The sequence below is a fragment of the Cuculus canorus genome, chromosome 25 (assembly GCF_017976375.1).
Source record: "Cuculus canorus isolate bCucCan1 chromosome 25, bCucCan1.pri, whole genome shotgun sequence".
NCBI lineage: Eukaryota > Metazoa > Chordata > Aves > Cuculiformes > Cuculidae > Cuculus > Cuculus canorus.
This window is the reverse complement of record NC_071425.1, coordinates 5600028-5626145: the sequence shown is the minus strand read 5'-3', so window position 1 is coordinate 5626145 and position 26118 is coordinate 5600028. Positions and strand designations below refer to the sequence as shown.

Genomic DNA, 26118 nt, shown 5'->3' with positions numbered 1-26118 from the left:
GGACTCTGTGCTCCAGTTCCCAGCAGAGATGACCATCCAGGCAGGACACAGCGCAACTCTCTACTGCAATTTCTCTACCAGTGATAGCTATCCCTACATTTTTTGGTACCAGCAGCATCAGTCCCAGTCTCCTCAGATGCTGCTCCGGGTGACAAAAACAAAACCTCATGTGGATTCAGGGAGGTTCTCCTCTGTGCTGTCTGCAGGGGACACACAGGTGTTTCTGCAGGTGCAGGATGCAGAGCTCCAGGACAGCGCTGCCTATTTCTGTGCACTGAGCCCACCCTGGTGTCCAGAGCGTGCAGCGCTGTACAGTAACGTGGGGGGTGCTCTGGGGAGCAGTTCCCTCCCTGCCGCTGCTTGCCTGGAGCTCTGAGCTCAGCCTGCCCAGCAGCAGCACCTGGGGCTCTTTGTTCAGTGGTATAAAAACTCAGCGGGTTGCAGCAATTGTTGGAGACCTCAGCTACAAGGAGATACACTGTGTAAGCTCTCCCATTTGTCCAGGGACCGGATGTCCAAATCCTCGCTGTGAGGAACGGCTCCTCAGCGAATGTGGATCCAGATGATGATGATCATCATCATAGTCTCATAGAATCACCAGGTTGGAAAAGACCTCTTGGGTCATCGATTCCAACCATTACTACCTGCCACTAAACCACGTCCCTGAGCACCTCGTCTACCCGTATTTTAAATCCTTACAGGGATGGTGGCTCAACCCCCTCCCTGCGCAGCCTCTGCCAGGGCCCCATGACCCTTGCTGTGAAAAATCTTTTCCTGATATCCAGTCTGACCCTCCCGTGGCACAGCTGGAGTCTGTTCCCCCCCTTGTCCTCTCACTTATCACTTGGGAGAAGATTCCAGCTCCCTCCTCTCCACAACCTCCTTGCAGGTAGTTGTAGAGAGCAATAAAGTCTCCCCTCAGTCTCCTCTTCTCAAGGCTAAACAACCCCAGGTCCCTCAGTCGCTTCCTGAGTGTAGAAGGGACTTGTTCTCCAGCCCCTTCTACAGCTTCCTTGCTCCTCTCTGGACTCACTCCAGAGCCTCAACATCCTTGTTTTCTAGAGAGGCCCAGAACTGAACACAGGATTCCAGGTGTGGCTTCACCAGTGCCGAGTCCAGGGGCAGAATCACCTCCCTGGACCTCCTGGCCACGTCATTTCTGATCCAAGCCAAGATGCCATTGAACTTCTTGGCCACCTGGGCCACTGCTGGCTCATTTTCAATTGAATGTCAACCAATACCCCCAGGCCCTTCTCCTCCAGGCAGCTTATCCAGCCACTCTTCTCCTGGTCTGTAGCTGCACAGGGTTGTTGTGCCCCAAGTGCAGGACCCAGTGTTTGGCCTCGTTAAACCTCATCCCATTGGTCTCAGCCCATCGGTCCAGCCTGTTCAGGTCCCTTTGCAGAGCGTCCCTACCCTCCAGCAGATCCACACCTCCTCCCAGCTTAGTGTCATCTGCAAACTTGCTAAGGGTGCACTCAGTGCCTTCATCCGGGTCATTGATAAAGATACTGAAGTGGACTGGACTCAGCACTGAACCCTGGGGGACACCACTGGTGACGGGACTCCAGCTGGAGTTAAGTCCGTTTACCACAACTCTTTGGGCCCGGCCATCCAACCAGTTTTCCACTCAGGAGAGGGTGCGCCTGTCCAGGCCAGAGGCAGCCAAGTTTACTAAGCAGAATGCTGTGAGAAACTGCGTCAAAGGCTTTATTGAAGTCTAAAAAGACTATGTCCACAGTCTTTCCCTCGTCCAGGAAGTGGATCACCTTATCATAGAAAGCGATCATGTTATTTTGGCAGAGAAAAGGAGTTGGGGGGTGGTGTGGTGACCAAGCTCAGGGACTTGGGACACAGGAGTGTCAGGGCAATGCCAAGGATAAACTCAGGGTGGGTGGAGGATAGACTAAGAGCACCCTTGAAGAGAAGGGCTTGAGGAGCTGATGGATAAGAAGCACAATAAGAGCTGACAATATGCACTTGCCACCCAGAAATCCATCCTGCAGAGTCAGGAGTCTGAGCTCAATGCAGACAGGAGAAGCTGATGAACAGTAGACTGAAACCTTCACACTTTCTCTCCAGGTTCCAGAACATAAGGTTGTAGAGGAGCAACATGGGTCACAGCTAAGAGGAGGGAGGAGCCAAGCACAAGCATTGCAGCTGTGCTGGGAACAAGCATTTTCTCCTCCCCATTTCATTCTCTGCTCCCCTTGCAGAGTCCTTGCTGGCAGCTCTGCTCCCTCAGGAGGGATGTGGGGATTTCTCAGACTCTCTCAGCCCTGCAGGATGAGTGGTCACAGCTGGCGCCTCACATATCTCCTCCTCACTGCCTTCCTGAGGCAGCCACTGGGTAAGCGTTGCCTTGGGCTGGAGGCACAATCCCTCTTCTCCCCAGGAGATCCTTAGACCCCCAACAATGGTCTGTGAGGAGAACAGGATGGATTGGCTTTGTAGGAGTTTCCAGGACCCTGGCCCAGCTGGAGATGTCCTGGAGGCAGCAGAGGAGGGCCAGGCACTCCAGGCTGTGCCCTGAGACTCCAGGCAGCACCAGAGTGGAGAAAGAAATCATGGATGTGAGCCTAGCACTTCTCCGGGGATATTCTTGTGGGAGGGTTCTGGAATTATTGTGCTGAGAGAGCTATGCTGAGATGAGATCTCCTGTCCAAAGACACCCCCTGCCTTGCTCTTCTGACCCCTGGAGCTCCGGCTGCTGAGCCGGGCACAGGGAGCCTTTTCTCACACTTTGTGTCCCCTCTTGGTTTGCATCTCAGAGCCTTTCCCTGCAGAGCTGCTGACCCTTGCTTTCCTCCAGGCACCCTGGGGCAGATCACCATCACCCAGCAAGAAGGACCAGTCACACTGAAACAGGGAGACACCTTTCAAACAAACTGCACCTACCGGACCTCCAACTTGCGTGGCTTGCTCTGGTACCAGCAGAGGAAAGGCCAGGCTCCCCAGCTGGTCTCCCATCAGGCAGGAGCTGGCTCCAAGCGGAACGGACGTTTCACCACATCCCTGAACCCCACAGAGAAATCCAGCCTCCTGCAGCTGGAGGAAGTCGAAGGCTCTGACAGCGCCGTGTACCTCTGTGCTGTGCAGGACACGCTGGTGCAGGAGCTGCCTGGGCTGGGCAAAAACCTGGGGCAGGGAGGGGCTGGGGCTGGCAAGGCTGAGCCTGGGGGAAGGCTTTATTCTGTGCTGCTTCTGCCCAAAGGCTTTGCAGAGGTGGCTTTTGGTTTCCACCAGGCAGAAACCAGAGCAATGACCAACTTTTCCCTGCTGTTCTCTGCTGGCCATGGCCACAGGACTGTGGGATTGTGAGGAGAGACACCTGGAGCAGAAGATGGGGATCATTCCAATGACTGCTTCTTTTCCACTCCTGAGAAGGTTGGCAACACAGCGGTGAGGGATGATGTGCAAAGAAGTGACCCTGCAGGAGATCCCAGCCTCCCCTTCCTCTGTGAAAGGAAAAGGGTCTCCTCGTGCCCTCTTCTTCTCCACCAGAGCATCACCTTTCTCCTTTGAAAGCATGGGCAGCACCCAAGAAGGAAGGAGCACACGGAAGCCAGGCTTCAATGCAGCAGAACTTTAATGAGTCAGAAGGTGGAAACAAAGTCCCTCCCAGTGGAAATTCAAAGTGCAGGGAGCCCGGGGAGCAGCTTAGAGTCTGAGATCTTTGGCTGTAGAGAAGTTCCCGTGTGATTTCTGTCAATCTGCCCCATGGAGGGAGAGGAGACAGAGGGTCCCCAGCAGGCTGGGCTTTGGGGGACCTTGCTGTCAAGGGGAACCAAAGCAAACAAGGAAAAGGGAAGAAAGCCAAAACCATTCAATTATCCTGGAATCCGTGATGAAAAATTGGTCCTCTGTTGATGTTCCGAGTTCCTCAAGGTGTCTCCCTGGGGCTTCTGCAACATCCTGTTCACAGGCGGTACCTCCTGCCACAGTAGCGTCCGGCAATGCCAGAGAGGTCAAGGCCCCCGGAGCTGATGGGCACTCCCTGAGAGCTGAGGATGCTGCCAACAGCAGCGGAGGTGGAGGAGCCCACAACGGTGTTCTGTGGGAAGGAGCTGAGGATGGGTCCGGGCAGGGTCACCACCACGGGAGAGGGCTGGATGGCGATGGTGGAGCTCTGGCACTGCCGGACACAGCACTCGTTGCAGCTGCTGGCCAGCGGGCACGGGCCGCAGGGCTGGCAGGGCTGGCACGGGTTGCAGCAGGACATGGCTCAGAGTCACAGGGTACCTGGGAGAGGAAACAGAGAGGAAACAGAGCACAGGAGTGTGTGAGGAGCAGCCAAGTGCCCTACTGAGTGGGGATGAAGAGCATTCAGACTCACCTGGTTCCCAAGGAGAAGGAGACAAAGGAATAGAATGAGGGAGCAGGGACTCGGGCTGGCTTTTATCCCTGCCCTTCATTGCCGCAGGACCAGAGGCACCTTTGCAGAAGCAACAATTTTCTGACAAACTCACCTAGAATGCAAACCATCACAGCTGATGACATGGACAGGACTTTTGTTTCCATCACGGATGCCTTTTCATTTCCATGTTTGTTCCATGCCCATTCCCCAATGAAGGCTTCTTCCAACTGCTGAGATGAAAGGCCCTACGATTTCCAGAACAGGAACGCAGCCCTATGGAAGAAGACTCAGCTCCAGTGCTGGTCAGGTCCAGAACAGGCAGTGCCGTCACCCTGGGTCACTCTGGTGGGTCTGTTGGAAGTGTTGATCTCAGGCAGAAGCTCCAGCCATTCTCAGCTGAATCCCTTGGGCTCAGGTGCATGAGGACATGCCAAGACCTTCTCTTCCCCTCCATCCTAAGCTCACCCCGATTATGTCTTGGTTTTTCCTCCCCAGGTGGGTGCGTTTGATGCTGGGTTTTCTCCCCATCCTGCCTAACACGGCCCTCGGGGGAAATTCTAGACGGTTTACCCTCATCCCCTCTCTGTGTATGCTCTGAGCACACAAACAATGCCATAGCAATGCCTGGGCCGTGTCCAGTCCCAGAATATTCCAATTCTTCTGTGCCTGGCCTGGAGTTACTCAGCAGAGTCCACAGTTGGTTGCGGTCCCATGTGGGTTTTTTCCTTGTGTCTGTGTGAGCCGCTGAGGGGTGGGGGGTCCCAGGGCCAGGGCCCAGGGTGGGGTCAGCGGTGCCTTCTGCGTCTCCTGCAGAGCTGGGGGCAGCCTGGGCTCGCGGGTGCTGGCAGGAGCAGGTCCAAGGGCTGCCTGTCCCTGGCACGGACAGGGCTCCCCCCAGGGCGCTGCTCTCTCTCGGCAGAGCCTGGGGGGCAGAGCCTGGGGGGCACAGACCCCGAGAGGCCGCACTGGAGCAGCAGGGAGGGGCTTGGGCTCCACCCTCGGCGCTGGGGCTGGGACGCCTCTTGGAGCTGGCAGGGGCAGCAGAGGGCAAGGGCAGAGCCTCAGGTCCCTCCTGCCCGCACGCACAGCGGGACATGGTCCTCCTTCTCCTGGCAGCGCTGCTGGCACTGGCAGCGTCGGGTGAGATGGCAGCGGGAGGCTGGGCAGAAGGAGGCACGAGGTTGTGGCGCTGCGGGTGGAAGGGAGCAGCCGGGAGGGCTGAGTCCCTGGGGCCCTGGGAGTGTTTGTGTCGGGAGAGCAGGGGCTGCGGGTGGGGACGGCAAAGGATGGGGGCAGCTCCGGAGGGATGGGCACGCAGGAGGAACCAGAGCTCAGCCTGAGCGGGCAGGGACCGAGCCTTCCTGACTGTGCTGCTGATGCAGAGAAAGCCTGCGAGAGGGAGCGCTGCTGGGGAAGGGAGCGATGGGGCGCATGGGAGCTGCTCTGCCAGGGGCACTGGATCCCAGGGGACCGATCTCTGTGGGGATGGGGAAAACCTTGGAGAGGTGGGGAGGTGGAGTGTAGAGAAATGCCGGGAGTGTGGCTGAAAAAAAGGAGATGTGGGTTGTGAGGTGTGGCAGGAACCTGCAGAGAGAAGAGTGCAGGGACAGAGAGCTCAGCCTTTGAGAGGCTGGGAAAAGGGAGCTGGGCAGTGGGGACAGTGACCAAGGTGATGGAGAAACAGACGGACTGGTTGAGAGGCAAGCAAAGCTGAAAGCCCTTTCTGGCTTCCCAGGTGGTGCCCAAAAGGACTCTGTGCTCCAGTTCCCAGCAGAGATGACCATCCAGGCAGGACACAGCACAACTCTGCACTGCAATTTCTCAGCTAGCTATGCAAATTTCTTCATTCTCTGGTACCAGCAGCACCAGTCCCAGTCCCCTCAGATGCTGCTGCAGGTGGCCAAATGGAAACGTCGTGTGGATTCAGGGAGGTTCTCCTCTGTGCTGTCTGCAGGGGACACACAGGTGTTTCTGCAGGTGCAGGATGCAGAGCTCCAGGACAGCGCTGCCTATTTCTGTGCACTGAGCCCACCCTGGTGCCCAGAGCGTGCAGCGCTGCACAGAAACCTGTGGGGTAGTCTGGGGAGTGATTCCCTCCCTGTTGCTTGCTGGGAGCTCTGAGCTCAACCTGCCCAGCAGCAGCACCTGGGGCTGAGGGAAGTTGATCCTCTGCCTCCCCAGCCTGGGTTGCTGGGAAGAACAGCCCAGCGGGCCTTTTCCAGATCCACCCAGATCCAGGGTCTTTGATGATTAAAAAAGTCCAAGGCCCCTGATGGCTGCAATATAACCAGGGCAAAGCAGGTTTGGATATGTCCTCTGCTTCAAAGAGCTGGACCATGGAGTGCAGACTCAGGGCAAGGAACCTCTCAGCTCATCTTCTCCTTCCGTTGCCCTGTGCATCCACTGGTGGTCACAGCTTTTGGGAGGAGTCCCAGCTGCACTCATGGTTTTGCCCAATGTCCACAGGAGCCCAAGAAGGGAAGAGCCCTTTCTCTCCCAGAGTCTGGGAATGAGCAAATGGAAAAAGCCCCATCAGCAGACACTGGACAGGTTTCCTGTTGAAGTCCTTCCTGCACTCATCCAGGGCTGGAGAGTGGTCCTATTGTTTTTGAGTCTCTGCTCCTTCTCCGGGAAATCCCCAGTGCTGGAGAGAGCCCCTGTGTTCCGCTGCCCATGCTGGTGTGTCTGTGGAACAAATAGTAACCCCATATCTATGATCTTGTTTCCTCCCCTGGGCAACAGGAGTGGACCTGGTTCCTGTTCTTAGGCACTGGCACCCCAACCCATCATGGGGAAGCTCAGCTGCAGGGTGCTGACTTTCCAGCCCCTCTATGTCTCCCGACAGATCCAGGCAGCGTTGGTGGGGAATTGGTGGAGCCCTCAGTATCCTGCAGTCCGCTGTGTCTCGGGTGCCCTGGACATTTCAGGTGGTGCTGCAGATGCTCTCTGAGGCTCCAGATGGCTCAATCCTCTGCAGATGCAGTTTTTCCCCCAGAGCAAGGAATGACAATCAGTGGTGGGGACATGAGGACAGAGCCGTGCTCAGGCTTTTTCTCCAGCCTCAGAGGCTGTCCCAGGGGTTTTCCGTAATGCCACCGAGCAGGAGAGCCCATCTGACAAGGGTGGGCATCAGCCTGTCCTTGGGCCCAGGTGCCCGGCCTGGCTGCAGGGCTGAGGGCCAAGTGCCCAGCCCGGAGGATGCAGGAGGTTGGTGAATCACCTCCAGAAACACCACTGCTTCCAGAAGGAAAGAGGAGGCGCTCCTTCCAGGCTCAATCCTCTCCCTTGCAGAGCCCACACTCCCCTGAGATCAATCCCACACTGTTCATAGAGGGGTCTCTGCCAGGTTGAGGTCTCCTCCCTAGCAAGTGCTCCCATGGACGCCCTTCACTGTCTGTGTGCAGGAAGAAGAGCTTTGAGACTGTGGTTCCTCTCTTTTGCAATGGAAACCATTGGAAGGGGGGAAACAAGAGCCCTCTGGCAGTGCTGACACCCTCCCAGTGTGTGTCAGGAGAGACTTGGTACCCAGGCAGCAGCCCCAAGAGCTGTGACACCTGTGCTCTGGGGACTTTGCCCATCCCGGGAATGGGTTTCCACAATAAAGCCCCGAGTGGTGGAACAATGGACGGTTAAAAACTGGTGCAGGATTTGAGAGGTGGAAATGCCCTGGCACATCCAGCATGGAAGAGTGATTTGCATATGTTTAATTACAAATTTGAAAGTACATTCAGAGCCTGGATCGAGGGAAGGGAGAGGAATGTAAATGATATTGAGTGTCTTATGCTGGGAATAACAGCCAAAGGGAGAGGTGCCAGACACTGCCAGTTCTACCTGGAACCAGAGCAGGATTTGGTGAAACTGCCACAAGAACGCGGCACGGCTGCACCGCGAAAAGGTCAGAGTGAGCAGAGCACTGGGGGGGTTGGTGACCCTTCCCAAGCGCTGCTCTTTTGAACATTGCGAGACATTTGGAGTTTACCCAGGAGCAAACAGAGGGAAGGGGGGATTGAGAATTGGAGTTCAGCCCCACCTAAGAGGGCTGTAAGGTGGGTGAGAGGAGCACCGGGGGAACTGGTGGCTTCTCATGCCCTGTGATGCCCAGGGGCGCGTGCGCTTTGGTGAGAGATTGTGCAGGGCAGCGGGGATGGGTGGGATGGGGTGAATCTCTCTGCTCCCACTGAGGCCCTTGCAAAGCCACTTCACTTTCTCTGGAAAGCGCGCCCCAGAGCTTCCTTCACTTCTCTGTTCCTGAGTGTGTAAATGAAGGGGTTCAACAGAGGAGTTATAACTGTGGTGAAGGTATTGACGAGTTTGTTCCGCTCCAGGGAGTTGTGGGCTGATGGCTTGACATACAGGAAGACGCTGGAGCCGTACCAGATTGTGACGACACCGAGATGGGCAGAGCAAGTGGAAAAGGCCTTTTTGCGGCCATGGGCTGACTGGATTCTCAGGATGGAAGAGATGATGAACGTGTAGGAGACCAGGGTGCCCACACAGGAGGCCACCACAACAACGATGGAGACTAGGAAGCTTGCCAGCTCCAGGAGCCGCGTGTCACTGCAAGAGAGGGCGAGGCAGGAATCGATATCACAGAGAAAATGATTGATGACATCCGGCCCACAGAACGTCAGCCTGGAGGTCAGGAAGGCCAGCAGGGAGATGGCCAGAAAGCCTCCCAGCCAGGAGCCGAGCACCAGGCGAGCAGAGAGGCCCCTGCTCATGAGGGAGCTGTACCTCAGGGGGCAGCACACGGCTAAGTAGCGGTCATAGGCCATGACAGACAGGAGAAAACACTCAGTGGAGCCCAGGGAGAGAAAAAAGAATAACTGGAGGATGCAGACACGGAAGGAGATGGTCTGGCTTGTTCCCAGCAGGACTCCTATGGCTTTGGGAACAACACCCGTAGTGTACCAGATCTCCAGAAAGGAGAGATTGCAGAGGAAAAAGTACATTGGCGTCTGGAGTTTCCTGGTTGTCCACACGAGGGCTATGATGGATGTGTTGCCCATTATTGTCAGGGAGTAGATCAGGGCAAATAGCACCGCAAGGGAGACCCGGAAATGCCACGTGCCTTGGAAGCCAAGAAGGATGAACTCTTCCACACTCGTCCCATTTTCCATGTCCTCCCATATGTCCAGGTCCATCTGCAAAGACAGGAAAGTTTCAGTGAGAGTTTGCATGCCTGTGCTGGTCCCTCAGGTGCTCCTGGTAGTGAGACAAAGCCATCACCCTGAAAACGTGGTTGATGCAGAGCATGAGAGAACAGCATCTACCCCAGGTTCCATTGGTCAGGGAAATCCTTTGCTGCAGAGCCATGTTTGGAGAACTAGACCTGATCCTGAAGGCCAGGCCTCCACCATCCGATGCACATGGAGAAACATTTCCCGGAGCACACACACAACCATCTCCTTTGGAAGACAGTGTCTGCAATCACCTCTGGGAGATGAAAAATCAGTTTAGGAAAGGGTGAAGAGCTGAGGGTCTGCAGCTCCATGAAAGGCTGTTGCAGTGAGGGAGAGAAGAGCCCATCTCCACTCCTCGGGGCAGCCAGTACTGGTCTATGGTTTCAGCCAATGGGACCGAGGGTGTCTCTTTGCTTCCTCCCACCTTTCAGCACAGGAAACTTTTTCAAATCCCTCTATGGCCTCCACGGACATCAGATTCTCAGCACAGCATGGGTGGGATATACCCCACCACCTCAGGGACAGGGGCAGGACTTCTGCTGACCAAGGAGAAAGATCTATGATGAAATGCTCCTGTCCTGGGTCCTCCACTTGCTGTCATTTCTCAGTGGGCAGTGAAAGGGCACAAGGGAGATAGAGAATCCTACAATAGTTTCGGTTGGAAGGGACATTAAAGATCCTCCATTCTAACCCCCTGCCATGGGCAGAAACACCTGCCATGGGACCAGGCTGCTGAAGGCCTCATCCATCCTGGCCTTGAACACCTCCAGGGATGGGGCAGCCACCGCTTCCCTGAGCAACCTGTTCCAGGGCTTCCCCACCCTCGTCATGAAGAATTTCTTCCTTATGTCTAATCTAAATCTTCCCCCTTCCAATGTAAATCAATTCCCTCCCATCCTATCACTCCAGAACTTTGTAAAATTTCCTCTGCGTCTTTCTCTAGACCCTTCAGGTACTGGAAACTGCTCCAAGGTCTCCCTTGACCCTTCTCTTCTCCAGCCTGACCAAGACCAACTCGCTCAGCCTGTCCTTATAGGAGAGGTGCTCCAGCCCTCGGATCATCTTCTTGGCCTCCTCTGGACCTGTTCCAACAGTTCATATCCTTCTTACGTGGGGATTCCAGAACTGGACACATGACTCCAGGTGGACATAGCTCATCTCAGCTCACACATAGTGCTAAAAGACATCTAGCAATATCAGGTTGTCTCCCAGGAGGAAGGCAGGAGTCTAAAGAGAAGCTCAGATGGGTCAGTTGGACATCTCAGCTGGGGCAGAGGAGCTGTGCCTCAGTGACTAAAGACAAAATTCTCTGAGCTGAATCCCTCTGCGGAAAAGCCACCCCAGATGCAGGGTATGATCTGTGCCCTCCCTGCTGACAATGGAGGATTCCTGACCAGTTCCCTGGGAGAGAACTGATCTCAGCCTTGGCTGGGTGTGTAAGAGAGATGGGGTAGAATCCCCTCCTGAAGAATCCCTTCCTCTCCTTTCTTCCTCCTTAGGAATTTACATCCCACAAATCTCCTGTTGTTGCTAAAAGACAGAGTAACCCCCTTGATCTGTCTCTCTGTTACTGTTCACAGCATTGGAGGTCTGTGCTGTGGGTCTGGGGAGGCTTCACTCACCGGCTCAGCCAAAGGAAATGATCCAGGTGACATCTCTTCCTGCACCATCCTCCAGGTGAAGAAAGGGTCCACTTGGCTGAGGGAAAACATTGGGAAGAGTCTGATTTATTGGAGGAGCTCTGGAGCCGTGGTGTCAGGAGAAACAGGGATAAACAGCTCCCCCCTTGCCCACTCACTTCTCGCTGTAGACAACAGCCTGAGGTTGTGTCCTCTCCATCCACCCAGGAGGCAGTAACGGCTTCTGCTCCCACCTTTTCCTTCCCCCTCACAGACACCACTGCGCTTCCCCAAAGGGGACCCTGTGTGCACGCAGGCTGTAAACTCTCTCCCGTTCAGCTCCACGCAGGGAGAGCAAACATCAGAGTCACCAGCATCGTTAGCAAGAAACCATCCCACACCCACCTCCTGGACTCACTGAAGCTCAACCTGCCCAGACTGAGGAGATGTTTTCTGTTTTCCCTCTGTGCCCCAGGGAGTTTGATCTCCGAGGGATCTCCTGCAGCTGGTGCAGCTGGATGAGGCTCTCTCTTCACAAAGGCCAATTAAAGAGGAGGAAAGCGATTCTCTGGAGTGGCTGGGTGTTTCTTCCTTCCCCAAGTTGTGGTTCGTGAACCTTGTCAGGAGCTCAGTGCTCTCTTGGGTGGCCGATAAGTGACATGTAGGGAAGGTCTGACAAAGCCGAGTCCCAGGAGACTGGGAGTGAGAAGCAGTTGGTGCTGGATGCTAACATGATCCGGACACCTCCTGGGTGGCTCCTGTGGTCCCCTGAATCCACAGAGAGTAAGGGAAGGGATTCATGTCCCTCAGTTCAGAGCCTGTGGTTGTAGTTAATGCCTCAGCCTTCAGGCTTCCCGTAAGTGAAGGTCTAAGCACAAAGTCAGACAAGATTTGAGTGGAGGGTGGGAACTGATCTCTGCCTGCAGAGCAGGGTCTCAAGTGAGCGACCCATCTTTGCTCCTCTGATCATCAGCAGAGAGAAATAGGTGCTTTCAAGCCTCAATTCAGCCCATTCAGTAGATGCTGTCTGACACATGAGGCAATCCATGCCTTAGAAGCACCTGATTCCTTCCACGGACACTCAGGATGAACTGGACAGCAGGCTTAAACAGCACACAGACACACAAATCCGGACCCAGGTCTGTGTCAGGGCCAAAACTCTCCCTGGTCTGTCAGAAGAAACGCCATCCCTCCCTCTCCAACAAGGATAACTGTAGACGCTGTCATCATTAGGAAGGCCCTTCTGCTTATTAGGGCGTCTCCCGTGGTGGGGTTAGGAATCCCAGCCGTGCTGCTGCAGATGATCTTTAGTGATAGCATGACTGGGGAAAAGCTATTTCAGACATGGAAGTGAAACTGTTTAATCAGAGATTGGCCTTCAGTGGTTCTGAGAAACGCTTTGTCAGCCGTAATTCCCTGGAGGAGGACATTGGTGTGAGGGGTTCCATTCTTCCACTTGTATGTTTTTGTCAAGACACCTGGCTTTTCACATAGGAAAGAGGACAGGAGACTAAAGTGGATGCCAAGCGTCGTTTCCACCAAGCAGAGGGATGAGATCTGTGTGTAAAAACTCGTCTCTCCCAGAAAGTCTGGCAATTGCTGAGCATGGATGCTCTGGGGGAATGAATGAAAGAGCAAAGAACCCTGCACCCACCCGCAGCTGTCCTGGGAAGTGCCTCCAGTGCCCTTGTCTTTGCTGATCTTCACATTCCCCTACACACTCTGTACTGGAGCAACTTGCTCTCCTTCAGAAATAAACCCTTCCACTGCCCCCCTGCAGCTTTGATGCATTCAGTACCATGGGGCAGTTTTTCCAGATGCAGCTGCCCATGGCTACTGGCCATGGCTCCTGCATTGGGTGACAGAGTGGAGAGGAAGCTGAAGGAGCAGCTATGGTCAGCCCAAAGCCTGTTCCTTGCATTACCAACCCTTCCATTCTGCAAATCAAATCGTCTCGCGGAGCCTCTCACAGGCTTTGGTTTCCTTTGCTGATGCCTTTTCATTTCCATGTTTGTTCTATTCCCGTTCCCCAATGAAGGCTTCTCCTGAGTGCTGGGATGAAAGGCCCCAGGATTTCCAGGACAGGAACACAGCCCTATGGCAGAAAACTCAGCTCCAGTGCTGGTCAGGTCCAGAACAGGCAGTGCCGTCACCCTGGGTCACTCTGGTGGGTCTGTTGGAAGAGTTGATCTCAGCCAGAAGCTCCAGCCATTCTCAGCTGAATGCCTTGGGCTCAGGTGCATGAGGACAGGCCAAGTCCTTCTCTTCCCCTCCCTCCTAAGCTCACCCCGATTTTGTGTTGATGTTGCCTCCCCAGGTGACTGTGTTTGCTGCTGGCCAAGGAAGCCCAAGGAGGGAAAATGTCTCCCTGGCCCTGGGGATTGGCCAAAGGCTCAACATGTGAGCAAGACATGGTATTTATGCAGCAGAATGAGTGTGCAACGCTGATCGGTAGGGTGAGACGGTGGTGATGCCCTTAGAGCCCTCACCTTGGAAAGGCAGAAGGTCTGGGCTGCAGGGAAACATGGGTCACAGCTGCAGGAGGGAGGAGCCAAGCACAAGCACTGCAGCTGTGCTGGGAACAAACATTTTCTCCTCCCCATTTCAGTCTCTGCTCCCCTTGCAGAGTCCTTGCTGGCAGCTCTGCTCTCTGAAGTCTCTGAGGGGATTCGTGGGGGTTTCTCAGTCTTTTTCACTCCTGCAGGATGAGTGGTCACAGCAGGCGCCTCACATATCTCCTCCTCACTGCCTTCCTGAGGCAGCCACTGGGTAAGCATTGCCTTGGGCTGGAGGCACAATTCCTCTTTTCTCCAGCAGACCTTCAGCCCTGCTACAGTTCTCTGTGGGGAGAATAGGATGGATCAGCTTTGTAGGAGTTTCCAGGACCCTGGCCCAGCTGGAGATGTCCTGGAGGCAGCAGAGGAGGGCCAGGCGCTCCAGGCTGTGCTCTGGAATCCAGGCAGCACCTGAGTGGAGAGCGAAGGCCTGGGTGAAAGCCCAGCTCTTCTCTGGGGTTTTCCTTGCAGGAGGGAATTATTGTGCTGAGAGAGCCATGCTGAGCTGAGATCTCCTGCTCAAAGGCACCCCCTGCCTTGCTCTTCTGACCCCTGGAGCTCTGGCTGCTGAGCCGGGCACAGGGAGCCTTCTCCTCCCACATGCCATTTGCCCTCTTGGTTTGCATCTCAGAGCCTTTCCCTGCAGAGCTGCTGACCCTTGCTTTCCTCCAGGCACCCTGGGGCAGATCACCGTCACCCAGCAAGAAGGAACAGTCACACTGAAACAGGGAGACACCTTTCGAACAAACTGCACTTACCAGACTTCCAACTTTTATGGCTTATTTTGGTACCAGCAGTGGAAAGGCCAGGCTCCCCAGCTGGTCTCCTATCAGGCAGGAGCTGGCTCCAAGCGGAATGGCCGTTTCACCACATCCCTGAACCCCACAGAGAAATCCAGCCTCCTGCAGCTGGAGGAAGTCGAAGGCTCTGACAGCGCCGTGTACCTCTGTGCTGTGCAGGACACGCTGGTGCAGGAGCTGCCTGGGCTGGGCAAAAACCTGGGGCAGGGAGGGGCTGGGGCTGGCAAGGCTGAGCCTGGGGGAAGGCTTTATTCTGTGCTGCTTCTGCCCAAGGGGCTCTTGGTTTCCACCAGGCAGCAGCCAGAGCCATGGGCAACATTTCCCTGCTGCTCCATGCTGGCCATGGCCACAGGACTGTGGGATTGTGAGGAGATAAACATGGAGCAGAAGATGGGGAACATTCCAACAGCTGCTTCTTTTCCACTCCTGCCATTCTGCAAATCAAAGTATCTGCTGGATGAGCAGGTTCCCCTGGTCATGAGCAGGATGTGCCCTGTCCTTCTCTTTCCCTCCCTCCTCAGCTCAGCCCAATTATCCCTTGTTGTTGTCTCCCTTGGTGGGTGTGTTTGCTGCTGGTCTTTTACCCCATCCTGCCTGAGGCCACTCTCAGGAGAAGTTCTGGATGGTTTTGCCTGGTCCCCTTCCTGTGCAGACTGGGAGCACACAAACAAGGCCATGGCTGTGCCTGGACCTTGTCCTTACCCAGAAGATTCCAGACCTGCTGTCCTTGTCCTTAGGTTCCTCAGCAGACTCCAGGGTTTTTTGTGTTCCCATGCAGGTTCCTTCCTTGTTTGTTTGTGAGCAGCTCTGTTTGGGCGAACTTGCTTGTGACTCCAAACCTGTGTGTGATTCCATGCAGGTGTCCGTGATCCTGTGTGTGTGTGTCCCCATCCGCAGGGAATGTGCTCTCACACAGGGACACTCTCCACTGCTCTCTCCCTGACCCCACAGAGCAGCAGGTTCCCAGGGCAGGAGGAGCTGGAGTGCAGCTGAATGGTGCTGGCCCCCGGCTGCTGGAGATGTGCCCAGGGCAGAGGCACTGACCCACCAATCTCCTTTTCCTCCCCCTCCAAAGCACATTCTCCTGCACACTCGGTAACAGAGCAACTTGCTCGCCTCCAGAAACAAAGCCTTCCACTGCCCCCATTTCTGTGATGGGTTGTCCTCAACTGCCACAGGCTCAGCTCCAATATCCAGCCTGGATGCATTCAGCACCACGGGGCCCTTTTTCCAGCTGCAGCGAACCATGGCTCCTGGATTTGGTGATGGAGTGGAGAGGAAGCTGAATAAGCAGCTATGGCAGCCCAAAGCCTGTTCCTTGCTTTACCAGCCCTTCCATTCTGCAATTCAAATCATCTCCCAGAGACTCCCACACCAGCACAGTTCCAGCCAGAGCGAGAGGACGGCCCTTCCTCAAGACCTCACGGGGCTGTTGATGCTTTCTGAGCAGCTGTGGGCAGACACAGCAAGGCAAAGCCGGATGGTCACTGCGCACAGAGCAACAAGAAGGATGTTGCCCAAAGAGAGGGGTGGTGCCCAAAGAAGAGACCATGCAGGAGCCTCTGACTTTCCCTTCTGTGAAAGGAGAATGGTCTCCCGCGACCTCTTCCTCTTCTCCACCAGAGCTGCACTATTTCCTTGGAAAGCATGGGCAGCACCCAATAATGAAGGACCACACGGAGGCCAGGATTGAATGCACCAGAACTTTAATGAATAAGAAGAGGGAAACCAAGTCAATCCAAGTGGAAGTTAGAAGTACAGGGAGCCCAACAAGCAGCTTAGGGTCTGAGATCATTGGCTGTAGAGAAGTTCCCATGTGATTTCTGACAATCTGCCCCATGAAGGGAGAGGAGACAGAGGGTCTCCACCAGGCTGGAGTTTGGGGACTTCGCTGTCAAGGGGAACCAAACAAAGGGAAGAAAGCCAAAACCATTCAATTATCCTGGTGTCCATGATGAAAGATCTGGTCCTCAGCTGATGTTCTGAGTTCCTCAAGGTGTCTCCTTTGGGCTTCTGCAACATCCTGTTCACAGGCGGTACCTCCTGCCACAGTAGCGTCCGGCAATGCCAGAGAGGTCAAGGCCCCCGGAGCTGATGGGCACTCCCTGAGAGCTGAGGATGCTGCCAACAGCAGCGGAGGTGGAGGAGCCCACAACGGTGTTCTGTGGGAAGGAGCTGAGGATGGGTCCGGGCAGGGTCACCACCACGGGAGAGGGCTGGATGGCGATGGTGGAGCTCTGGCACTGCCGGACACAGCACTCGTTGCAGCTGCTGGCCAGTGGGCACGGGCCGCAGGGCTGGCAGGGCTGGCACGGGTTGCAGCAGGACATGGCTCAGAGTCACAGGGTAGCTGGGAGAGGAAACAGAGAGGAAACAGAGCACAGGAGTGTGTGAGGAGCAGCCAAGTGCCCTACTGAGTGGGGATGAAGAGCATTCAGACTCACCTGGTTCCCAAGGAGAAGGAGGCAAAGGAATGAGGGAGCAGGGACTCGGGCTGGCTTTTATCCCTGCCCTTCATTGCCGCAGGACCAGAGGCACCTTTGCAGAAGCAACAATTTTCTGACAAACTCACCTAGAATGCAAACCATCACAGCTGATGACATGGACAGGACTTTTGTTTCCACCACGGATGCCTTTTCATTTTCACATTTGTTCCATGCCCATTCCCCAATGAAGGCTTCTTCCGAGTGCAGGGATGAAAGGCCCCACGATTTCCAGAACAGGAACACAGCCCTATGGCAGAAGACTCAGCTCCAGTGCTGGTCAGGTCCAGAACAGGCAGTGCCGTCACCCTGGGTCACTCTGGTGGGTCTGTTGGAAGTGTTGATCTCAGGCAGAAGCTCCAGCCATTCTCAGCTGAATCCCTTGGGCTCAGGTGCATGAGGACATGCCAAGTCCTTCTCTTCCCCTCCGTCCTAAGCTCACCCCGATTATGTCTTGGTTTTGCCTCCCCAGGTGCGTACGTTTGCTGCTGGGTTTTCTCCCCATCCTGCCTAACACGGCCCTTGGGAGAAATTCTGGACAGTTTTGTGTCGTCCCCTCTCTGTGTATGCTGTGAGCTCCTTCCAGGCTCAAACCTCTCCCTTGCAGAGCCGACACTCCCCTGAGATCAATCCCACACTGTTCATAGAGGGGTCTCTGCCAGGTTGAGGTCTCCTCCCTAGCAAGTGCTCCCGTGGACGCCCTTCACTGTCTGTGTGCAGGAAGAAGAGCTTTGAGACTGTGGTTCCTCTCTTTTGCAATGGAAACCATTGGAAGGGGGGAAACAAGAGCCCTCTGGCAGTGCTGACACCCTCCCAGTGTGTGTCAGGAGAGACTTGGTACCCAGGCAGCAGCCCCAAGAGCTGTGACACCTGTGCTCTGGGGACTTTGCCCATCCCGGGAATGGGTTTCCACAAGAAAGCCCCGAGTGGTGGAACAATGGACGGTTAAAAACTGGTGCAGGATTTGAGAGGTGGAAATGCCCTGGCACATCCAGCATGGAAGAGTGATTTGCATATGTTTAATTACAAATTTGAAAGTACATTCAGAGCCTGGATCGAGGGAAGGGAGAGGAATGTAAATGATATTGAGTGTCTTATGCTGGGAATAACAGCCAAAGGGAGAGGTGCCAGACATTGCCAGTTCTACCTGGAACCAGAGCAGGATTTGGTGAAACTGCCACAAGAACGCGGCACGGCTGCACCACGAAAAGGTCAGAGTGAGTAGAGCAACCCAGGCCCTTTCCTAAAGCAGTGGGGCAGCTGCTGGGATCGCTCCGGCAATTCAGGTGAATCCCTGACAAAGTGAAGCGCTGAGCAAAGTGGAACACAAACCCGAGGGAGGAACCACTGCTCCCGTGTCTGCTTGGAGAACCCTTCCTGGGGGGGTTGGTGACCCTTCCCAAGCGCTGCTCTTTTGAACATTGTGAGGCATTTGGAGTTTACCCAGGAGCAAAGAGAGGGAAGGGGGGATTGAGAATTGGAGTTCAGCCCCACCTAAGAGGGCTGTAAGGTGGGTGAGAGGAGCGCCGGGGGAACTGGTGGTTTCTCATGCCCTGTGATGCCCAGGGGCGCTTGCGCTTTGGTGAGAGATTGTGCAGGGCAGCGGGGATGGGTGGGATGGGGTGAATCTCTCTGCTCCCACTGAGGCCCTTGCAAAGCCACTTCACTTTCTCTGGAAAGCGCGCACCAGAGCTTCCTTCACTTCTCTGTTCCTGAGTGTGTAAATGAAGGGGTTCAACAGAGGAGTTATAACTGTGTTGAAGGTATTGACGAGTTTGTTCCGCTCCAGGGAGTTCTGGGCTGATGGCTTGACATACAGGAAGACGGTGGAGCCATACCAGATCGTGACGACACCGAGATGGGCAGAGCAAGTGGAAAAGGCCTTTTTGCGGCCATGGGCTGACTGGATTCTCAGGATGGAAGAGATGATGAACGTATAGGAGACCAGGGTGCCCACACAGGAGGCCACCACAACAACGATGGAGACTAGGAAGCTTGCCAGCTCCACGGGCCACGTGTCACTGCAAGAGAGGGCGAGGCAGGAATCGATATCACAGAGAAAATGATTGATGACATCCGGCCCACAGAACGTCAGCCTGGAGGTCAGGAAGGCCAGCAGGGAGATGGCCAGAAAGCCTCCCAGCCAGGAGCCGAGCACCAGGCGAGCAGAGAGGCCCCTGCTCATGAGGGAGCTGTACCTCAGGGGGCAGCACACGGCTAAGTAGCGGTCATAGGCCATGACAGACAGGAGAAAACACTCAGTGGAGCCCAGGGAGAGAAGAAAGAATAACTGGAGGATGCAGACACGGAAGGAGATGGTCTGGCTTGTTCCCAGCAGGACTCCTATGGCTTTGGGAACAACGCCCGTAGTGTACCAGATCTCCAGAAAGGAGAGATTGCAGAGGAAAAAGTACATTGGCGTCTGGAGTTTCCTGGTTGTCCACACGAGGGCTATGATGGATGTGTTGCCCATTATTGTCAGGGAGTAGATCAGGGCAAATAGCACCGCAAGGGAGACCCGGAAATGCCACGTGCCTTGGAAGCCAAGAAGGATGAACTCTTCCACACTCGTCCCATTTTCCATGTCCTCCCATATGTCCAGGTCCATCTGCAAAGACAGGAAAGTTTCAGTGAGAGTTTGCATGCCTGTGCTGGTCCCTCAGGTGCTCCTGGTAGTGAGACAAAGCCATCACCCTGAAAACGTGGTTGATGCAGAGGATGGGAGAACAGCATCTGCCCCAGGTTCCATTGGTCAGGGAAATCCTTTGCTGCAGAGCCATGTTTGGAGAACTAGACCTGATCCTGAAGGCCAGGCCTCCACCATCCGATGTACATGGAGAAACATTTCCCGGAGCACACACACAACCATCTCATTTAGAAGAAAATATCTGCAATCACCTCTGGGAAATGAAAAACCAGTTTAGGAAAGGGTGAAGAGCTGAGGGTCTGCAGCTCCATGAAAGGCTGTTGCAGTGAGGGAGAGAAGAGCCCATCTCCACTCCTCGGGGCAGCCAGTACTGGTCTATGGTTTCAGCCAATGGGACCGAGGGTGTCTCTTTGCTTCCTCCCACCTTTCAGCACAGGAAACTTTTTCAAATCCCTCTATGGCCTCCACTGACATCAGATTCTCAGCACAGCATGGGTGGGATATACCCCGCCACCTCAGGGACAGGGGCAGGACTTCTGCTGACCAAGGAGAAAGATCTATGATGAAATGCTCCTGTCCTGGGTCCTCCACTTGCTGTCATTTCTCAGTGGGCAGTGAAAGGGCACAAGGGAGATAGAGAATCCTACAATAGTTTCGGTTGGAAGGGACATTAAAGATCCTCCATTCTAACCCCCTGCCATGGGCAGAAACACCTCCCATGGGACCAGGCTGCTGAAGGCCTCATCCATCCTGGCCTTGAACACCTCCAGGGATGGGGCAGCCACCGCTTCCCTGGGCAACCTGTTCCAGGGCTTCCCCACCCTCGTCATGAAGAATTTCTTCCTTATGTCTAATCTAAATCTTCCCCCTTCCAATGTAAATCCATTCCCTCCCATCCTATCACTCCAGAACTTTGTAAAATTTCCTCCGCACCTTTCTCTAGACCCTTCAGGTACTGGAAACTGCTCCAAGGTCTCCCTTGACCCTTCTCTTCTCCAGCCTGACCAAGCCCAACTCTCTCGGCCTGTCCTTATAGGAGAGGTGCTCCAGCCCTCGGATCACCTTCTTGGCCTCCTCTGGACCTGTTCCAACAGTTCATATCCTTCTTACGTGGGGATTCCAGAACTGGACACATGACTCCAGGTGGACATAGCTCATCTCAGCTCACACATAGTGCTAAAAGACATCTAGCAATATCAGGTTGTCTCCCAGGAGCAAGGCAGGAGTCTAAAGAGAAGCTCAGATGGGTCAGTTGGACATCTCAGCTGGGGCAGAGGAGCTGTGCCTCAGTGACTAAAGACAAAATTCTCTGAGCTGAATCCCTCTGCGGAAAAGCCACCCCAGATGCAGGGTATGATCTGTGCCCTCCCTGCTGACAATGGAGGATTCCTGACCAGTTCCCTGGGAGAGAACTGATCTCAGCCTTGGCTGGGTGTGTAAGAGAGATGGGGTAGAATCCCCTCCTGAAGAATCCCTTCCTCTCCTTTCTTCCTCCTTAGGAATTTACATCCCACAAATCTCCTGTTGTTGCTAAAAGACAGAGTAACCCCCTTGATCTGTCTCTCCGTTACTGTTCACGGCATTGGAGCTCTGTGCTGTGGGTCTGGGGAGGCTTCACTCACCGGCTCAGCCAAAGGAAATGATCCAGGTGACATCTCTTCCTGCACCATCCTCCAGGTGAAGCCAGGGTCCACTTGGCTGAGGGAAAACATTGGGAAGAGTCTGATTTATTGGAGGAGCACCGGAGCCGTGATGCCAGGAGAAACAGGGATAAACAGCTCCCCCCTTGCCCACTCACTTCTCGCTGTAGACAACAGCCTGAGGTTGTGTCCTCTCCATCCACCCAGGAGGCAGTAACGGCTTCTGCTCCCACCTTTTCTTTCCCCCTCACAGACACCACTGCACTCCCCCAAAGGGGACCCTGTGTGCACGCAGGCTGTAAACTCTCTCCCGTTCAGCTCCACGCAGGGAGAGCAAACATCAGAGTCACCAGCATCGTTAGCATGAAACTATCCCACACCCACCTCCTGGACTCACTGAAGCTCAACCTGCCCAGACTGAGGAGATGTTTTCTGTTTTCCCTCTGTGCCCCAGGGAGTTTGATCTCCGAGGGATCTCCTGCAGCTGGTGCAGCTGGATGAGGCTCTCTCTTCACAAAGGCCAATTAAAGAGGAGGAAAGCGATTCTCTGGAGTGGCTGGGTGTTTCTTCCTTCCCCAAGTTGTGGTTCGTGAACCTTGTCAGGAGCTCAGTGCTCTCTTGGGTGGCCGATAAGTGACATGTAGGGAAGGTCTGACAAAGCCGAGTCCCAGGAGACTGGGAGTGAGAAGCAGTTGGTGCTGGATGCTAACATGATCCGGACACCTCCTGGGTGGCCCCTGTGGTCCCCTGAATCCACAGAGAGTAAGGGACGGGATTCATGTCCCTCAGTTTAGAGCCTGTGGTTGTAGTTAATGCCTCAGCCTTCAGGCTTCCCGTAAGTGAAGGTCTAAGCACAAAGTCAGACAAGATTTGAGTAGGGGGAGAACTGATCTCTGCCTGCAGAGCAGGGTCTCAAGTGAGCGACCCATCTTTGCTCCTCTGATCATCATCAGAGAGAAATAGTGCTTTCAAGCCTCAATTCAGCCCATTCAGTAGATGCTGTCTGACACATGAGGCGATCCATGCCTTAGAAGCACCAGCTTTTCTTCCATGGACACTCGGGATGAACTGGACAGCAGGCTTAAACAGCACACAGACACACAAATCCAGTGTGCCTGGGACAAGCCAGACTCCCCTCAGGCTGCAACCACTGACGCTGGGACACCACAAATGATACCAACAGACACAGGTAAGACAGGCACTCAGGCTCTTCAAAGCGATCCTTAAATGCCATTTATTAGTGCTGGGCCTAGAGAGAAAGAGAGGACAGTTCAGGTACCTTTCCATCCCTCCAGGTGCTGGGAGCTTTGAGCTGCTCAACATCAGCTGCTCTCACAGAATAAGGAAACACAGGAGGTGGGAAGGGACCTCTGGTGGTCATCTGGTCCAACTACCTGCTCAAGCAGGGCCACCCAGAGCTAGGTGCTCAGGGCCACCTTGAGGTGGGTGTTGACCATCTCTAAGGAAAGAATCTCAGCAACATCCCCATGCTCCTCATGCCACTGCTCTGTCACTCGCACAGCACAGTTGTCCCCTCTGGAGGGCACAGGACACTGTGCACATCTCATCCACAGAAGCGTTGTGCCATTTTTGTCAGTTGAGCTTTTCCTCAAAGGAAGCAGTTCTGCTCCTCGTTTCAGTGTTCAAACATCCCAGCCCCAACAGTTGTTCACCGCATGGCAACACGTGCCAGCAGCTTCCACATCCCTGTTCCTTGGGGGGCAAATCACAGGGGTCAGCAAGGGGACAAGAGCCATGTAAAGAACCGCTGCTGCTCTGTCAGGAGATGGGTTCAATCACCGTTAAGTAAACCCAACCTCTGGCAACCAGGCCCTTGTCTGAGGTGGAAAACCTGCATGGATCCTGTGCTCTTCCTCTGCCTTTGGAAGGTCTCCTGAGTTGGGCAGGCAAACCAGGGCTCATGCCAAGAGCCACAGCAGCACCTGGGCCAAAGGGCTCCCTGCTCTGTCAGAAGAAATGTCATCCCTCCCTCTCCAATAAGGATAATTGTGGATGCTGTCATCATTAGGAAGGCCCTTCTGCTTATTATGGGGTCTCCTGTGGTGGGGTTAGGAAGCAGATGATCTTTATTGATAGCATGACTGGGGAAAAGCTATTTCCAGGACAGGAACACAGCCCTATGGCAGAAAACTCAGCTCCAGTGCTGGTCAGGTCCAGAACAGGCAGGGCCATCACCCTTGGTCACTCTGGTGGGTCTGTTGGAAGAGTTGATCTCAGCCAGAAGCTCCAGCCATTCTCAGCTGAATGCCTTGGGCTCAGGTGCATGAGGACATGCCAAGTCCTTCTCTTCCCCTCCCTCCTAAGCTCACCCCGATTTTGTGTTGATGTTGCCTCCCCAGGTGACTGTGTTTGCTGCTGGCCAAGGAAGCCCAAGGAGGGAAAATGTCTCCCTGGCCCTGGGGATTGGCCAAAGGCTCAACATGTGAGCAAGACATGGTATTTATGCAGCAGAATGAGTGTGCAACGCTGATTGGTAGGGTGAGACGGTGGTGATGTCCTTAGAGCCCTCACCTTGGAAAGGCAGAAGGTCTGGGCTGCAGGGAAACATGGGTCACAGCTGCAGGAGGGAGGAGCCATGCACAAGCATTGCAGCTGTGCTGGGAACAAACATTTTCTCCTCCCCATTTCAGTCTCTGCTCCCCTTGCAGAGTCCTTGCTGGCAGCTCTGCTCTCTGAAGGCTCTGAGGGGATTCGTGGGGGTTTCTCAGTCTTTCTCACTCCTGCAGGATGAGTGGTCACAGCAGGCGCCTCACATATCTCCTCCTCACTGCCTTCCTGAGGCAGCCACTGGGTAAGCATTGCCTTGGGCTGGAGGCACAATTCCTCTTTTCTCCAGCAGACCTTCAGCCCTGCTACAGTTCTCTGTGGGGAGAATAGGATGGATCAGCTTTGTAGGAGTTTCCAGGACCCTGGCCCAGCTGGAGATGTCCTGGAGGCAGCAGAGGAGGGCCAGGCACTCCAGGCTGTGCTCTGGACTCCAGGCAGCACCTGAGTGGAGAGCGAAGGCCTGGGGTGAAAGCCCAGTTTTTTCTGGCGGACTGCCTGTGGGAGGGAAGAATTCTACTGAGAGAGCCACGCTGAGCTGAGATCTCCTCCCAAGGACACCCCCTGCCTTGCTCTTCTGATCCCTGGAGCTCTGGCTGCTGAGCCGGGCACAGGGAGCCTTCTCCTCCCACATGCCATTTGCCCTCTTGGTTTGCATCTCAGAGCCTTTCCCTGCAGAGCTGCTGACCCTTGCTTTCCTCCAGGCACCCTGGGGCAGATCACCGTCACCCAGCAAGAAGGACCAGTCACACTGAAACAGGGAGACACCTTTCGAACAAACTGCACTTACCAGATATCAGTGCCTCCATATCTGTCCTGGTACCAGCAGAGGAAAGGCCAGGCTCCCCAGCTGGTCTCCTATCAGGCAGGAACTGGCTCCAAGCGGAACGGCCGTTTCACCACATCGCTGAACCCCACAGAGAAATCCAGCCTCCTGCAGCTGGAGGAAGTCGAAGGCTCTGACAGCGCCGTGTACCTCTGTGCTGTGCAGGACACGCTGGTGCAGGAGCTGCCTGGGCTGGGCAAAAACCTGGGGCAGGGAGGGGCTGGGGCTGGCAAGGCTGAGCCTGGGGGAAGGCTTTATTCTGTGCTGCTTCTGCCCAAAGGCTTTGCAGAGGTGGCTTTTGGTTTCCACCAGGCAGCAACCAGCGAAATGGGCAACACTTCCCTGCTGCTCTCTGCTGGCCATGACCACAGGACTGTAGGATTGTGAGGAGAGACACCTGGAGCAGAAGATGGGGGTCATTCCAATGACTGCTTCTTTTCCACTCCTGAGAAGGTTGGCAACTCAGCGGTGAGGGATGATGCCCAAAGAAGTGACCCTGCAGGAGATCCCAGCCTCCCCTTCCTCTGTGAAAGGAAAAGGGTCTCCTCGTGCCCTCTTCTTCTCAACCAGAGCATCACCTTTCTCTTTTGAAAGCATGGGCAGCACTCAAGAAGAAAGGAGCACACCAAAAGCCAAGCTTGAATGCAGCAGAACTTTAATGAGTCAGAAGAGGGAAACCAAGTCAATCCAAGTGGAAGTTAGAAGTGCAGGGAGCCCTGGGAGTAACTTATTGTCTGAGATCTGTAGAGAAGTTCCCATGTCATTTCTGTCAATCTGCCCCAAGGAGGGAGAGGAGACAGAGGGTCCCCAGCAGGCTGGGCTTTGGGGGACCTTGCTGTCAAGGGGAACCAAAGCAAACAAGGAAAAGGGAATAAAGCCAAAACCATTCCATTATCCTGGAATCCATGATGAAAGATCTGGTCCTCTGCTGATGTTCTGAGTTCCTCAAGGTGTCTCCCTGGGGCTTCTGCAACATCCTGTTCACAGGCGGTACCTCCTGCCACAGTAGCGTCCGGCAATGCCAGAGAGGTCAAGGCCCCCGGAGCTGATGGGCACTCCCTGAGAGCTGAGGATGCTGCCAACAGCAGCGGAGGTGGAGGAGCCCACAACGGTGTTCTGTGGGAAGGAGCTGAGGATGGGTCCGGGCAGGGTCACCACCACGGGAGAGGGCTGGATGGCGATGGTGGAGCTCTGGCACTGCCGGACACAGCACTCGTTGCAGCTGCTGGCCAGCGGGCACGGGCCGCAGGGCTGGCAGGGCTGGCACGGGTTGCAGCAGGACATGGCTCAGAGTCAGAGGGTACCTGGGAGAGGAAACAGAGAGGAAACAGAGCACAGGAGTGTGTGAGGAGCAGACCAGTGCCCTACTGAGTAAGGATGAAGACGATTCAGACTCACCTGGTTCCCAAGGAGATGGAGGCAAAGGAATGGACTGAGGGAGCA

General features: G+C 54.9%; 4 protein-coding genes and 3 gene segments (V, D, J or C); 3 read left to right on the top strand and 4 right to left on the bottom strand.

The window, feature by feature from the left end:
• The first annotated feature begins 412 nt into the window (after positions 1 to 412).
• LOC128854594 (T cell receptor alpha variable 12-2-like) lies at positions 413 to 3457 on the top strand. The segment is given in 2 exon segments: positions 413 to 2350; positions 2813 to 3457. Coding segments are annotated over 2 exon segments (609 nt in total).
• A 184-nt stretch (positions 3458 to 3641) lies between these two features.
• Positions 3642 to 4457, bottom strand: LOC128854601 (feather keratin Cos1-2-like). Its single transcript, XM_054088638.1, has one exon. It carries the CDS (start codon positions 4220 to 4222, stop codon positions 3920 to 3922), a length of 303 nt encoding a protein of 100 aa, XP_053944613.1. The 5' UTR covers positions 4223 to 4457; the 3' UTR covers positions 3642 to 3919.
• A 2027-nt stretch (positions 4458 to 6484) lies between these two features.
• On the bottom strand, positions 6485 to 24747 carry LOC104066490 (olfactory receptor 6F1-like). 2 transcript variants are annotated; one of them, XM_054088620.1, is made up of 3 exons: positions 24640 to 24747; positions 11163 to 11238; positions 6485 to 9501 (listed from the first exon to the last, which is right to left on the bottom strand). In XM_054088620.1, the coding sequence occupies exons 2-3, from the start codon at positions 11208 to 11210 to the stop codon at positions 8557 to 8559; spliced, it is 993 nt and encodes a 330-aa protein (XP_053944595.1). In that variant the 5' UTR covers positions 11211 to 11238; positions 24640 to 24747; the 3' UTR covers positions 6485 to 8556. The 2 variants fall into 2 exon arrangements, with proteins under 2 accessions (XP_053944595.1, XP_053944594.1); XM_054088619.1 differs by lacking the exon at positions 24640 to 24747 and adding an exon at positions 11339 to 11419.
• LOC128854468 (T cell receptor alpha variable 1-1-like) lies at positions 13800 to 15557 on the top strand. The segment is given in 3 exon segments: positions 13800 to 13928; positions 14387 to 14704; positions 15466 to 15557. Coding segments are annotated over 3 exon segments (474 nt in total).
• Positions 16283 to 16853, bottom strand: LOC128854604 (feather keratin Cos1-2-like). Its single transcript, XM_054088642.1, has one exon. The coding sequence runs from the start codon at positions 16842 to 16844 to the stop codon at positions 16542 to 16544; it is 303 nt and encodes a 100-aa protein (XP_053944617.1). The 5' UTR covers positions 16845 to 16853; the 3' UTR covers positions 16283 to 16541.
• Positions 17624 to 24779, bottom strand: LOC128854582 (olfactory receptor 6F1-like). 3 transcript variants are annotated; one of them, XM_054088622.1, is made up of 3 exons: positions 24640 to 24779; positions 21267 to 21342; positions 17624 to 19605 (listed from the first exon to the last, which is right to left on the bottom strand). In XM_054088622.1, exons 2-3 carry the CDS (start codon positions 21312 to 21314, stop codon positions 18661 to 18663), a joined length of 993 nt encoding a protein of 330 aa, XP_053944597.1. In that variant the 5' UTR covers positions 21315 to 21342; positions 24640 to 24779; the 3' UTR covers positions 17624 to 18660. The 3 variants fall into 3 exon arrangements, with proteins under 3 accessions (XP_053944597.1, XP_053944598.1, XP_053944596.1); XM_054088623.1 differs by lacking the exon at positions 24640 to 24779 and adding an exon at positions 23817 to 23924; XM_054088621.1 differs by lacking the exon at positions 24640 to 24779 and having other exon boundaries at positions 21267 to 21740.
• LOC128854467 (T cell receptor alpha variable 1-1-like) lies at positions 23962 to 25062 on the top strand. The segment is given in 3 exon segments: positions 23962 to 24096; positions 24554 to 24871; positions 24956 to 25062. Coding segments are annotated over 3 exon segments (489 nt in total).
• Positions 25063 to 26118: the final 1056 nt, after the last annotated feature.

What these genes read in the sequence shown, in the direction of transcription:
- LOC128854604 (XM_054088642.1), bottom strand. Translation starts at nt 16,844, where the DNA reads ATGTCCTGCTGCAACCCGTGCCAGCCCTGCCAGCCCTGCGGCCCGTGC.
- LOC128854582 (XM_054088621.1), bottom strand. Translation starts at nt 21,356, where the DNA reads ATGTTTTCCCTCAGCCAAGTGGACCCTGGCTTCACCTGGAGGATGGTG. An exon ending in CATTTCCTTTGGCTGAGCCG is followed by an intron (nt 19,606 to 21,266) that starts GTGAGTGAAGCC and finishes CTGTCTTTGCAG; the next exon opens with ATGGACCTGGACATATGGGA.
- LOC104066490 (XM_054088619.1), bottom strand. Translation starts at nt 11,379, where the DNA reads ATGGAGAGGACACAACCTCAGGCTGTTGTCTACAGCGAGAA. An exon ending in GCTGTTGTCTACAGCGAGAA is followed by an intron (nt 11,239 to 11,338) that starts GTGAGTGGGCAA and finishes GTTTTCCCTCAG; the next exon opens with CCAAGTGGACCCTTTCTTCA. An exon ending in CATTTCCTTTGGCTGAGCCG is followed by an intron (nt 9,502 to 11,162) that starts GTGAGTGAAGCC and finishes CTGTCTTTGCAG; the next exon opens with ATGGACCTGGACATATGGGA.
- LOC128854601 (XM_054088638.1), bottom strand. Translation starts at nt 4,222, where the DNA reads ATGTCCTGCTGCAACCCGTGCCAGCCCTGCCAGCCCTGCGGCCCGTGC.